This window comes from Argiope bruennichi, chromosome 3 (genome assembly GCF_947563725.1).
Source record: "Argiope bruennichi chromosome 3, qqArgBrue1.1, whole genome shotgun sequence".
Taxonomy (NCBI): domain Eukaryota; kingdom Metazoa; phylum Arthropoda; class Arachnida; order Araneae; family Araneidae; genus Argiope; species Argiope bruennichi.
In genome coordinates, this window is record NC_079153.1 from 124,482,195 (window position 1) to 124,496,910 (window position 14,716).

The window sequence follows — 14,716 nt, forward strand, 5'->3', positions numbered from 1 at the left end:
ATAAAATAAAGGCATCCAGTCCTTTAAGTACCCCTGGAAAGAAGCGACCTGGCTCAGTAGGTAAACAGGTCTTGTAAAATATGAGGATTTTACATTATCCTATATTTGACGAAAAATACATGCATTTTTTTTCGTAGAAATGAGATCCCAACATTAGATAAAGTTTTAAAAGATGTGAACGATGATACAGATATCTTTTCGAAAAACATTAGCCGAACTACGCTTTACAGAATATTGAAAGATTTAGGGTTTTCTTTTGAGAAACGATGAAACGAAATGAGATAACATTAATGATTTATTAAAATAATGTATCAATAATATTGAAAAAATAATGAAAATAAGGAAACAATTAATTCTCCGAAAAAGTGATAATATAATAAAGTAAATAGATATTTACTATTTGGCGAAAAATTTGAGAGATAAAGTTTCGCCAGCGATCTGCATTTCTAGTAACTTTATACTTTAAAGTAACCCAGTTCCCCTGACAACGACTGCGATTCGGCTAGCCTAGAATATACACTACTGCCAAGTTAGGGTGAAACAGAGTATAAAAGAATTACGAAGAATTCCATTGCAGCTGACTTTTAAAGTAAGAATGCAGATGATTTCGTAAAGCAAGAATTCAGGCGATTTTTTAAAGCGCATACGGATAATTAAAAATTGGAAAAGAATAAACATTTTCTGTTCGTATTCACATTAAAAATAAAATTGCAGTGTCTTACTATAAATTAAAATATTTAATAGATATTTTTAATTATTTTTAATTTCACATTTTTCATACAATAGTTGTACTTCATGTACAACTCAACCATTGTAAAAAGTAGTAAACAAAACAGTATTAGGGTTGCTAGAAAAGCGTTCCGTTGGGTTGTCATATTGGCGACAAAGTCGGGGGCACACTAATCTTCACTTCAACCAAGTAATCTATTCATTTAGAAATATTTTATAGTGGTTTTAATTCTTCACAATGTGAAAAAAATTGAAAACAATGTTATTTATCAGTCGAGTCACGATATTTAAAAAATGAATAGACATAAAGCCTTTTTTTTTTCTTTTTTCTTCTTAATTCAGTAACAATATATTTCTTAATCTATCTGCAAATTTTAAGTAATTCGTTTGATAAATCTCTAAAAGAGTTTTTTTTTTTTTTGCTTTAAACCTCCTTTTAGCCAAAAAAAACTTTTTCTAATCTTTTTTAAATGTCAGTTAATTGGTACATTTTCGTTTCAAAAATGTTTTTTTCAATCACTTTTATGTAAAAATTCAAAAATATAACTATTTTCAAATGTTTTCCTAAATGTAATCACATACCTTCACTCATATAAGAATTTGGTCCAACACATCCGCACTTCCAACGGGGTAGAAACACATTTTGTGGTAGAATGCAGATCATTATGATCCATGCAATGGAAGCAAGAAGATGTATGTTTTCGGGTACATTTCTTTAATGAACACATTTCACACAAACAAACACGAAAGACAAGACATTAACACGCGCACCTTTCACAGAACAGCATTTCATCTCATTATTTACAATAGCAATGCATTATGGGATGCGTACGTAATCAGGCATTGCCATCTATTATCCAAAAGAGAAGATAGAGTAATGCAGCTGCTACAATTTAACAAATTTTATTCTTTGTGTTTTTGCGTCAACAAGCACGCAGATGAATAGAAAACAGACTTTCGATGGACGCATTTCGTTTAAAATTTGACAAAAATGTAAAAATTTCAATTTCATTTGTAATAGAAATTTAAATGTTAAAATAAAAATATTCATTTATCGAAGTTCATTGCATTTTTGAACTAGTGTTGTTTAGACAGATAGATATAAATCTGTTTTCCTAGACTCGGACAGTGACAAATTTCCGAATATGTGGACTAGGCAATTGCCTAGCGCCACAAGTGGAATGATTTTTTTTTATTATTAATATTATTTTCCTAGCTTCCCAATATTTTTTTAAATGCAAATTTTATGAATTATAAAATAGAGGGATAATATTAACACTTTATTTAATACAATTAGTCAGGTTCCTATGTCTCACTACATTCAATTAATTAATAATATAATTAGGAACATCAAATTCCTGCTTTAATCATATTGTGTAAAAACGTGGATGCTGGGCAGTCTAGAGTCATAAATAAGTTAAAACAAATACATTTTTACAAATTTAATTAAAGGAAAAAATGTGAAACTTTAAGTAAATCATTAACCATGTTAAAATGTGAAACTAAATTTATCAGTTTATTAGAAGAGTGGCCGAGTAATGTGTACTGCCTAGGGCCGCAAAACACCTAAATCAGCTATTAGATTTGAGGAGGTCTCAAACAGGAAAATGTGTCAAAATTTCTGACATAGATACAATACTTTCTCTTACGAAAAATTCTTTTTTGCACAAAAAGAGTAAAAATGTTCAAAAATTCAAAAATTTGTCTTGAAAATTGAATTAATTATATTAAAATTTCATTTTGAATGTAATTCTTAATATTAAAAGGTTGGAATATCAAATGAGCTGCAAGTATATCAAATCAAGAGTAACAAATCAAAACGTAAGAGCATCTTGATTTTATAATTCATGATTTAATTCAAAATATTTCTATAAAATTATGTAAAAATAATTAGCAAATTATAAATTGCATTCCATGTAATTAAAAAATAAATGACTCCGAGAATGAAAAATTTTGAATTTCAGTAAATGGGACAGTTTTAATACAGACAAAAAAAAACAACGTCTCAACAATGATTGAAATGAATAAAGGGCAATTACAATTTCCATACATAAATTTTAAGAAAACGAAGCCGTTCCTATTTATCTGACAAAATGATGCCATCAGAATAAAAGGATATTTCTTATCGTGCATGGACCTCCTAAAAAATGGACGGCCTGTTTTACAAGTGTGCAAATAAATGAAATTGTTTCAATGTGCATTAATCTGTTGTTTATAGAATTTTAGCATCATGTAAAGTTTATAATTAAATTATTGCATCCCTTTTTTTTAAATAAAAGACTACTATAGGAAAAAAAATGAAAGAGAACTATTAAAATAAATGAATAAATTTATTATCGAATAAATCATTCCACGTCTGTAATGCATGACACGCATCTATTTTTCATGCTTTCAATTAAATTATCGGACACCATATTGAACAATGATTGTATATGTTAATTTAACGACCTCGAATATGTACTTGATGCAGATACATGTATTCTGAAACAGACCGAAAAATGTTTTAAGGTACAGAAATTGAATTGGCCATGCATTCATTTCAAGCGTTAATTCTCAAGATATTCCTCAACAAGCCTAGTTCGGTTAGATGGGGCCATTATCACATGTCTGGAAGAATTCTTCACCTATAAGATTGCGCTTTTGCATCTCATAATAGCGAGAGTTTCGCCACAGAGGAAATGGAAGTCAGTGGGGCGTGATCACTTAAAGAATCATAATTCCACTGATTCTTGACAATATTAAATTCATGATACTTACTGCCTTGTTCTCTTCATATCAAAAGAGACCTGAAATACAGTCCACATTTGAACCCATCTATAAAAAGTACAGAGTTCCCTTTTTATCTGAATCAGATAGGGTGTTCTTTCCGATTAATATAAACGGTCATTCCTCTGATGTCGCTTAAATGACACCAACACATCCACACCCACACACAAGTAGTTTTCTTGTACAATTCTTCATAGCTTGGTAATTGATATTGCAATAAAATGAAACAAAACAGTGCATAGTTGTGAACCTCTTTGGTCAGGCAGGAAGTGCTAGAAGATAAACATCGAAAAGAATAACATAAAACTGACTTGAAATAGATGTTCTCGACATTGTATTTTTTGAAATGAAATATCCTTAAGTCATTGGACCACAATACTAGATACTTTAAGTTTTCTTGCAACATTTGCTTGTGTCACATCCATTTCCAACACCAGATCGTCTCTCATTTTAATGAATCAGATAAACTAGTTCTCTATTACATTATTAACAATATCTTCGTCGATAAAATTGAAAACTAGCAAGCATTCATATAAACTATTAACAAACTACAAAAGTAAGATATTCAGTCTTTCCTGGATTCGAATATATATATATATATATATATATATATATATATATATATATATATATAATTAAAAAGCAGATAATTTTAGATATACTCCTTTGATTTAATTAGTATTATCTGCATCTTTCATATAAATCATGCATGCATAAAAATGCTTCTAATTGCATGCATTTAATGGCGAGCTTCAAAAAACAGGTTGCACATATTTTGGAGGCCAATATATAAACAGTGAGAATGGTCTCCCTGAAACTTTCTCATATACTTTCGATGTTTTGTTACTAGCAAGTGAAGATATTTTAATGAAATTTTCAACAGTGGTAAATTTATTTAAAACAATCATTTATTATACAGTAATATATCACCCAGTAAGTAATCCGGAAATAAAGAAAACCAATACTTGCACTAACTGCATGCCATTGGCGGACGGTTATTGCGAAAGAGCCTATCAGCAAGAGATCTTTGGAATATTTTTTTCCCACTAATTTTCGCTATTATGCAGTTAAGTACTAGACAACTGAATATGTATTTTGTGCATCTTTATCAATTAAAAGCAAAATCTGACATAAAACTGCAGGTGTAGTCACAAGATCATACACCAAATTTCATTTAATGAAATCACTGCACTTTTGTACTATCATGTTTACATGAATGCAAAAATATAAATTGATAGATGCTCAACCCTTTAACAGATTTGTTAAAAAATCTGATAAAGATCTGAACTTTAGATGCACAAACTATTAACCAAATTTTATTTACCTATATTGTTACATTTTTGAAATATTGCTTTTACATGCATGCAAAAGTACAGACAGGCATGCGGTCTGTCTGTACTTTAAGATAATGAATAAATTGCATTGGGTGTGACGATGATGGTTATTCCTATGAAATTCCTTTTCGATTATGTTCAATGTTATAGTTCAAATATAATGAGCATATATTCAGAGAAAAAAGTTTTAAATTATTCACAAGAATAATGAAACATTAAAAAAAAACATTAAAAATTATACCAAAAGAAGCATCAATCCAACAAGCATATGCATAATGCAAGAATGCTTTACTATTTATTTCACTGAGCCTTCCTTCTTAAAATTGTTTGAATGCAATTGAAACAGAAAAAATACTATCAAAGAAAGTGTCTATAGAGTAAGAATATATTTGTACAAAATTCTCCACACAATAAAAGGTCTACATTTTCCATGGATTTTAACAGTTAATTATTTAACTAAAACAATGAAGAGATTTTAAATAGTACATGTGGTAACAATTAGTAATTTTTGCAACTAGAAAGTGCTTAGAATCCATATAAAATTCCAATAGAATAAAAAAAATTACCAAACTCTGGGGAAAAAAAATTCATCGAAAGGGGATGGGATATGTGATGTTCTTTGGAAACGATAATTTGAAACCAAATCTATGCTAATAATTAAGCTATTAGCATAGATAAATTTTGGGAAAAATAATGCCAAATAAAGAACTGATTTCTGGAAAGCAAAGGAAAATGCCAATAACAAATAAATAGGAAAAAAATGCAAATTATAAAAAAAAAAAAAAAAAAAAAAAAAACAGCTTTTTAAAAAAATGATTTTCCTATAAACCTCTTCAAAATATTGTCAAATTTTTTTTAAAGCTTACACATTAAAACATTATTTCTTTTTCTTCAACAACTAAATTCATTTGACCTGTATATCACAAATGCATAGAATTATTCTATTAAAAACTTAATTGGACACTAAAATTTTGAAATATATATAAGTGCTTCAAGTTATTCTAGCAAACTGAAACTAAGCGACACTAAATTTTCAAAACAGAGCAGCAAAATAATTAATCCCAAAAAAACAGATAGTAATAAAAACAATCTACCAAATTTTAATAAAAATACAACAAAAAAGTAAATTATTAATCTTTTATTTCATAACATATGTGTTCCATTTTCGAAAACAGCAGTTTGATTATATTTCTTCCAATGCTTATTTTTGAAATTCACAATAAATATGAAAACTATCATAGATATTTGAAATAATAATGAAATATAAATTTCTTATAATTTTAATTACTGATAAACAGAAAATAAACAAAACTTGTAACTAGAAGAAGTAATAAGTATACCTGATAAAGTATACAAGTTTAAATATCTTTCTATTACAATTAATCAACAATTATTAAGTCAAAGCCTACTATTTTATACTTTACTGTTTTATATCTAATATAAATAAATTTAAATACACAACTTTTTTAAATGTCAAGAAAATGTTACAAATCTGATCTAACTCCAACTCCAGGACCTGGAGGAGGTTCAGTAAGAGATGTCAAACCGCTAGCAGGTTCACAAGCTAGTCTTCCACTTCGAGGACCTGCCTTCGGTATTCTTCCAGCTTTCAAATCATTCAAGATTTCATCCACATCATCTAAAGACAAATCTTCATAATAATTATCATTAATTTGAAGCATAGGTGCATTTACACAAGCACCAAGACATTCAACTTCACTCAAAGTAAACATGCCATCCTTGGTCATTTCCCCAACTTTAATACCCAGATTCTTTTTGCATCGCTCAACAACCTCTTCTGCTCCTCGAAGCATGCAAGGTGTGGTTGTGCAAACTTGCACATGGTATTTACCAGTTGGTTCTCGATTGAACATAGTATAGAAAGTAGCGACTTCATAAACTCTCATACGAGGCATCTTGAGATAGTCAGCTACATAATTCATAGCAGATAAAGGCAGCCATCCATACTGTCTTTGAGCCAAGTCTAGTAAAGGTATAACAGCAGCAGATTCGTGGCCTTCTGGATAAATAGTTATAATGGATTCAGCACGTTTTTTATTTTCTGGAGTAAATTCAAATGGGATATCAGGATTATTCTGATCACTGTCTCTATGAACAAATAATTTGTCACTTGCAAAAACTGAAGATGTATTCAACAGTGCACTTGGATTTCTTTTGGGATATGAACTTTTAAGGAGATGGCGTCCACTATGGAACAGTGATCTAGCAAAACTCTGCATTTTGCTGCTAATCTTTGCTCACTAAGAAAAATGAAAAGAAAAGAAAAATCATACAGCATATGCATAATTTGTAATCTCTCTGCATCCCCCTCCGCCTTTTCCTCACTAATTGTATTATTTAATTTTGGATTTTTAGATTCAGTTTAAATTTGAAGATATCATAGGAAGGACAACAGCAAATAGTGTTTATTTTAATCTCACAAAAAATTATTAAAAAATTAACTATTAAACTAACTCTTCACTATTAAAAAAATAATTTCCTCTTAATATTAATGTTCTTGGAATCATTTATAATCATATAAGATTTACAATATAAGAAATTGACCAAACTGATATTATGATTCAGAAATTTTGGTTAATACATGTCTTATTTTTTATTTATTGTTTACATGGTAAAAAATAAATACTTCATTACTAATTTATTTTTCATATGAATAGCATTGTTGATACACAAATTATAAATAAGAATATAAGACAAAAAATGTCTCACCAAATTAAGAAATAATTGAGAAAATACTGAATTTATTTAAATATTTACTCAAAGAAAGTAAATGTAATGTAATACCAATATATTTTTATATTCACAGCATATCATTGAAGAAATTTGGACAGACATATATGAGAATCAGGTATATGGTGTCAAATAGCATGTTAATTTTTAAAACAATAAACCTCTTATTAGCTACTAATATAATATTTTAACATATTAGCTAGTTTGGCAAATTTTGATAGATTCGGCTAAAATCTTCCTTACCCGGGATAAAAACCCGATAGTCGATTCTCCCGTTTTATTCCAAACATAGCCAATAGATTAATATGACATTTTTGGCGATTAATTGCCAACTACAAAAAATATGACTTGACTCCATGGTTATTTTCCTCATATTTCACTATAAAAATATCTACTTGAAGTGAAAATATTAAATGCATACTATTAGCACTAAATTTAGGTAAGATGTGCAAAAAAATTACTTCAGCCACGCAAAAAATTTCATAGAAGCTGAATTTAATACTTAACAATAAAATTAATGAGTAATTTAAAAATATATACTAGAATTCAAAAAAAAAAAGATTCTAAATGAAATAATTAACCATACAGAAAAGCAGACAATATATCTGCAAAAAGCGTTTGAATGTTCAAAGGCGTGCAATGTTCAATGCACACACACTAAGTTTTTAATAAATATTAATGCTTTCAAAAATGCCTTGCTCTCCTCTTTGTGACTCAAACTAATATAATTCAAGGTTCACATAAATATATAACTGTTTTTAATAAATATAACTCACATAAATATATAACTTCACAAAACTGTTTGGATCTATAATGCATAATTTAATGGGAACAAATACTAAGCATTTTTTAAAAATAAAATTAAGCATATTTTTTATGAATTATCATTTATTTGCCATTGCCGAATTCAAGCAATTGTGGAAATTGGCACAGTAAAATTCATATCATATTTTCCCTAAAGACTTCATATTGTAACACAGTTTATGTATAAAATATTATAATCGGAGACATAAAACTTACAATCTAAATTTATTTTCTTACTTGCCTGTTTACGAAACAAAACAGGGACTTTCAAGGTGTAGTTGAGTTGAGGTGTCGCGAACTGAATTTTCATAACAGCTAAATTCTATGATTCTCTCATTTCAGGATTAGCAGTCATTACGAGATTGGTCGTTGCAAGCATTCACATAAATGAATTCCTGCTTATTAACAGTAATCCGTCAATGTTTTCCTCAAATAAAAAGAACATTTTCTATTTGACGGCATGAAATGGATTCTTTTCTTTCACCGATTTCACTGATGTTATTCAATAACATCTTATTACATTATGAGGAGGGAAACAAAAATGTTGCGTCTTGATCGGAACAAAAACGAAATTAATATATAATAAACGTCATATCAATAATTATATTTAAATTAATATAATTCTTATTTGACGTGCATTGTTCTCTTTGAATCTCTCTAATAGCGCGTGATAACTTATAGATTCCTCTGTTCATTGCTTTCTGGAAGTCATTGATCAATCAGTCATCGACCAAAACAGTTAGTTGCAATCACACAAAACCTGCACTTGATTAAAAATATTTTATATTGATTGCATCTCCCTCAGAATAATCATATGTTGGATAAATTTTCCATTATTTTTAAAATGTATTTTCTACATGACGTAGTCGTTAGAATGTTATATATTTTCTAACTTTCTTATGCACTGCTGGGAATAACAGGAATTATGAATGCAACAATAGAGAATATTAACAGGGTTAAAAGCATTAATTTTTCTTTCTCCTACCCTTTTGTTTTAAAAAGGGAAAAAAATATACGAAGACATATTTATCTTGGCAGCCCACATCTAAAGTGAAACTTAGGTTGTGTATGCACTCTTTAACAACGTAACTTTTGTATCATAATTTATATTATAATAGACGATTTATATTACATTATTCTTACTTTAATAGAATATTCTCAATTTAAAAAAAAAAAATCTAACTATGCACAGCAGAAAATGGTGATGGATTTAGCATTTTAGCGCCCTTATAAAAACCTTTGTTTTATGAAATGGTCTATTCAGTTTACACATTTCACCGTGTTTTCAAACATATGAAAGTTTTATTTTCGATTAAATTTTTATTAACTTTTTGAAAGTATATATGCTCTCATTTATATATTAAGTTTATGCACGATATTATGTTTGGTACTTATAAATATTCTAATAACAAACTAAGTGTACTGACACATTTAAATACTTCAACAATAATAATTTATAAAATATTAATATTATCCTAAAATTTTACAATTCTTAGAATTTGTATTTTTATAAATGTAATTCTTTGATAACAAGGAAAGTAAAGATTTTTAATTAATCAACTTTGCCCCCCCACCCATCTTAGCACTCTTTATAGTTGCCTAGTTGGAAATACACCACTAATGGAAAACAAAAAACAAACAAAAAAATGCTTACATTTTTTGCATATACAATTTGCATTTTATAGATTAAACCATATACATCAAATAAAGCAATCCAATTCGACGTCGACATACTTTAAAATATAAAAATGTGCACCTCTAAACGATGTTTTTAAATTTTAATTAGAATTTTCACTAATGTAAAATCAAGCAATATTCTGGAATTATTCCATTTTAATTAATTCCTAAAAATATGATAAGATAGATCATTTAAAAAAATTGTCTGTTTAAGAATGAAAAAAATTGATTGCCCTGCAGTTTTTTTTTTTTTTTTTTTCAAAATTTTGGCAATTTAAAAAAAAGTGGGTTTTTTGGGGGACAAATTTCATGGACAGAATTCCTTGGTCCTATTAATTCAATCCGTTTCTATTATTTCATCAAATGCTTAAATGTGTAATTTCTTAAATTGTTGAAAACTTTAAAAAAAAAATGACTCTGCTATATGAACAATGTACATGAAGAATCAGATAGCGAAATTGCATTATCGCTAAAAGAACAATGACCAATTTAAAATAGAATATCCAGACAAAGTTTTTAACGACACTTTGATATCATGAAACTAAGGTTCAATTGGCACATACTTCCTTTGCTGAGAAAATGGCAAATATCAAATAATGCATAAAAAGTAAATTTATATAAATTATTTACATTTAAATCTAACAAACTTAATATTCCAGATGAAGAAATCGGTAACCAAAAGTGGGTAGTAAAACAAATTATTTCAAATTTCTTCTGAGCTAAGACATTTCATACATATTTCAAATCCTAATTTCTTTTCGGTAAATAATATTGTATGTATGGGGAGGAATAGTATTCGCCAGAAGACCTCTTAATTAATGATACACCAACAATGGCCTAGCAACTAGCTTATAGATACCATGCAGCCTCTTAAAGGGTATTGTATAGACAAAGCATTAATATGTTAACGTCAGTTTTTAAAATCAAGTACGAGGGGAAGACGTAAAACATTACCATTTATTCTTGCAGTCGGGGACGAAATAATCATATTTTGTCCTGCTTTGTAGTTATCTTTGATTTGTCACTACAGCACGAGATGTTCTGAAAGATTATTACAACATTTTCACGATATTGATAGGTATTCAGATTACCGAACAACGTCATAGAGCAATTGTACAATACCTTCTTCTTATAAAACAGACACAGTCTTCCTGAAGACAACTTACTGTCACTATATCAAAAGATATTTTACAACGTCTACACGATGTTATTCAATATCCTGAATTTCAAACAATATCGTAACAATGATGTTGGGTATCTGATGCTAATGTATCATCTTCTGAAATACAAAACAATATTTGCACTATATTTTTTTCAAAGTCTTTCTTCTACAAATTATAGAAAAAGATTCAAGTAAGGAAGTCCACTATAGGGGCACAGATGGTCACATCATGTGGACATGCTAATGGCGCAAAAATTTAATTTCTATTTATTTTTCCAAGGGAGTCATGATTTGTACACAAGAAACGAAAGGCAAAATTCTTATATTCGCACAAGAACACAGCAAGTGACAGAAATTTTCATTTCAGTGATTTTACTATGCGATTCTGATAAGGAGTTCTTTTGCAGGTGTCGACTGAGGAAAGGGAATCTCAGGTATCTTTGAATGAAATGAGTAGATGTTAAGGTCCTCCCGCTGGTGTGGTGTGGGAGTTTGGAGATTGAGGTGTCAGTTTAGATGTCATCCTCGTAATCTAACCTAGTTCAAAATTACGAGGTCCGATCCAAAATAGTCCTAGTGTTGCTTCACAATGGAACGTTAATACAACTAAACTGAATTAAATGTAGGTGTTACGAATTTTTATCCCTTCGCTCAACACGAAGAGAGTGGGTATTAAAAATAATTAAATAAAAAAAGGTGAGATTTGAATTAGGAAATATGAGAACATTTTAGATTAAAGTTAATATAGGTTATTTTTATATTTGAATTAGAAAATTAATTAATATTTTAAGTTGACATATTCAACTGAAAGTCTTTCATAATAATTATGCATTTCTATTAGCTGTCATATGCATTAAATAAATGGCTTCCAATACTTCTACTTTCCTACTTTTCCTTGTTCTACTTTTGCTACCTTTGAATAGTTTAAAAGTCATAGGAAAATGCCTAATCTAGTTATCAAAAAAGCAAAGCTGCAAAAAAAAAAAAAAAAAAAAAAAAAAAAGCGATTTTTACATTAACACTTTTTTTAACATGAAAATGACGATAATTTTTAAGTAACTAATTACAGCTTCAAAAACCACAATATACACCTTTTAATATAAGGTAAATAATTTTCCAATAAAAATTGTACTATTTAAATATTGTTTATGAACAGCAGTAAACAAATTCACTTATAAGACAGAGTTAAAATATTTTAAAAAATCAAACGATCTATTTAATAATCAGATGACAAAGAAAAAAAATCAAGACATTTAAGTTTAAAATTTTGTCTCCCCCCCCTTTCATACTTAATGCATGCACACACAAAAATATCTTACTCCTTCACAAAGGGCAGATTATTCAAATATTCTGCATTAAATAGAATAACATATGTATCACTATGTCAACAGATTTTGTAAAATTCAAAGATCCTGTTCCATTCGATATTTGATAACTTCTTTAGATGTTCGATCAACTTGCATTTCAGCTTTCATGTATCTTCCATTTTTTAACATATCATTAAATGATTTATTTTTATCTGTAAAAATATTTCAATAATTTTTTCATAAATGGAGACATTATGATAAAATGAAACAAATTTCCCACTTGTCATTATTACTAATTTAAATTCATAAAACATATCATTTATAACATTTTATTTTTGCTTATTTTAAATAAACATACATATACTGCCTATTTTTAAACTTATGGGTGTTAATGACATTTGATATTCTTTATTTATATTATATAAACTTTAAACTAAAAATTCATACATTTTTTAAAGCAATACAAAAAAAATTTAAACTGAAGAATAAAGAATAAGTAGTTCAGCACACTTAAATAAGTGGCAATAAATAATAGAAAACAACTTACTTAATCAAAGATAATTGTGTTCAAGTTACTCTGAATAAGTAGAAAATTCATATGCTGTTAATTGAATGATATTAATTATGTTAACCTTTAAATATTAAATTACACATACATACAAAAATTTTACAGAAAGAAATTTATTGCATTTCACTTTTGTACAGTTTGTTTATCAAAAGCACCAAATATTATGTTATATTAGTTTAGCATTGTGATTTATATAAAATATATTCCATAAAATATTATTTAACCTAATAAAAAGCAAATAACAAAACTGTAAAAATTCAAACTTCATAAATGCAAATAAACAAATCTAGAAAAATGTATATTGTACACATTACAAAAATTATTGTGCTCCAAAAAATTCATATGATTATTTACAAATTGCTTAATTATAACAATTGCATCATACAAAAAGAAAAAAAAAATGTGAAAAACAAATTAAACAAAATTACACAAAGAAATCTTATTATTAACTCTATATTAACTCTATTATATCTTCTGTGCAGTTTCTTGGCTGAAATATGATCTTTTAACTAGAAGAACATAAAAGAATTGATACTCAATGTTACATTTTAAAATTGTGCAATTTAATTAGAAACTTTAGGCCAAGTAGTTAATAATAAATGAAATAAGTAATAAGTTTGTACACAGTTATGTTTTTAATACTTTAATAGGGGGGGTGATGCTACACATTTTGCAAATATATGATATATACAGATTTTATATAAAAAATTTCACAAAAATATCTTAAGAATTTTAATATAAAGGTTAGTTATACAAAAAAAAAAATTTAATGATAAAATTTCTGATAATTATAACTAAATTTTGAACATCACAAAAAAAGATGAAATAAAAATTGTGTATTACTATTTTCTTAATAAGTGTTCCTTTTCATCCAAAAATATTAAGTTCGAAATGCTACAAGCTGGATATAAAAGGAGGGGGGGGGGGGGATTAACAAGAAAAAATTTGCAAATAAAATTTTTTTACAATGGTAAAAAATTGTTAAATTATAAGTTGAAGTAAAAGATTCATAAAAATCTCAATACATGTTTAGTAATACATAAATTTGTAAGAAAGTTTTCGTTCATTTTTTCCAAGTATACATATTCTATCACATTTAATACAGGAAATCTATAACTTGTTCATGAAACCTTATGAAGTAGGATCACATCATTAAGCGCTTGGATATTAAGAAATAATCTCACACTACTTCAATCAATAGCTGTAAAATAACATCTGACATTCATAGTATTGAATCTATAAAAAAGATTATAACAAACATCTATAAAAAAGATGATTACATTATTTGTATCAATTTTGAGGAAAAAGCAAACAAAGTGATTAATTCAACAAATTTGATAAAATAATAAGCTAAACATATATTTTATATAGTATTTGATTACAAAATATTCTAAAGATAAAAAAAAAATTATATTGTTAATATTATTTTAAGAATGAATGATTTTTTTAATGTTTAAATGCTTTCAATGAACTTTAGATAAATTTGATTAAACTGCTGATTATAGGTACATATTTTTTCCTCTTGGTCATGACAGTTACCAAGAAGTTGCATGGTTTAACATATGTATAAAATTTCATCACAGGAAAATGGATCTGAATGCAGTATCATTTACAATAT

General features: G+C 27.7%; 1 protein-coding gene across 2 annotated transcripts; it reads right to left on the reverse strand.

Moving 5' to 3' along the window:
• Positions 1-6,024: 6,024 nt before the first annotated feature.
• Positions 6,025-8,706, reverse strand: LOC129963936 (NADH dehydrogenase [ubiquinone] flavoprotein 2, mitochondrial-like). Of its 2 annotated transcripts, none has more exons than XM_056078545.1 (2): positions 8,626-8,706; positions 6,025-7,090 (listed from the first exon to the last, which is right to left on the reverse strand). In XM_056078545.1, exon 2 carries the CDS (start codon positions 7,067-7,069, stop codon positions 6,314-6,316), a length of 756 nt encoding a protein of 251 aa, XP_055934520.1. In that variant the 5' UTR covers positions 7,070-7,090; positions 8,626-8,706; the 3' UTR covers positions 6,025-6,313. The 2 variants fall into 2 exon arrangements, with proteins under 2 accessions (XP_055934520.1, XP_055934519.1); XM_056078544.1 differs by having other exon boundaries at positions 6,026-7,090; positions 8,601-8,698.
• Between the last annotated feature and the right edge of the window lie 6,010 nt (positions 8,707-14,716).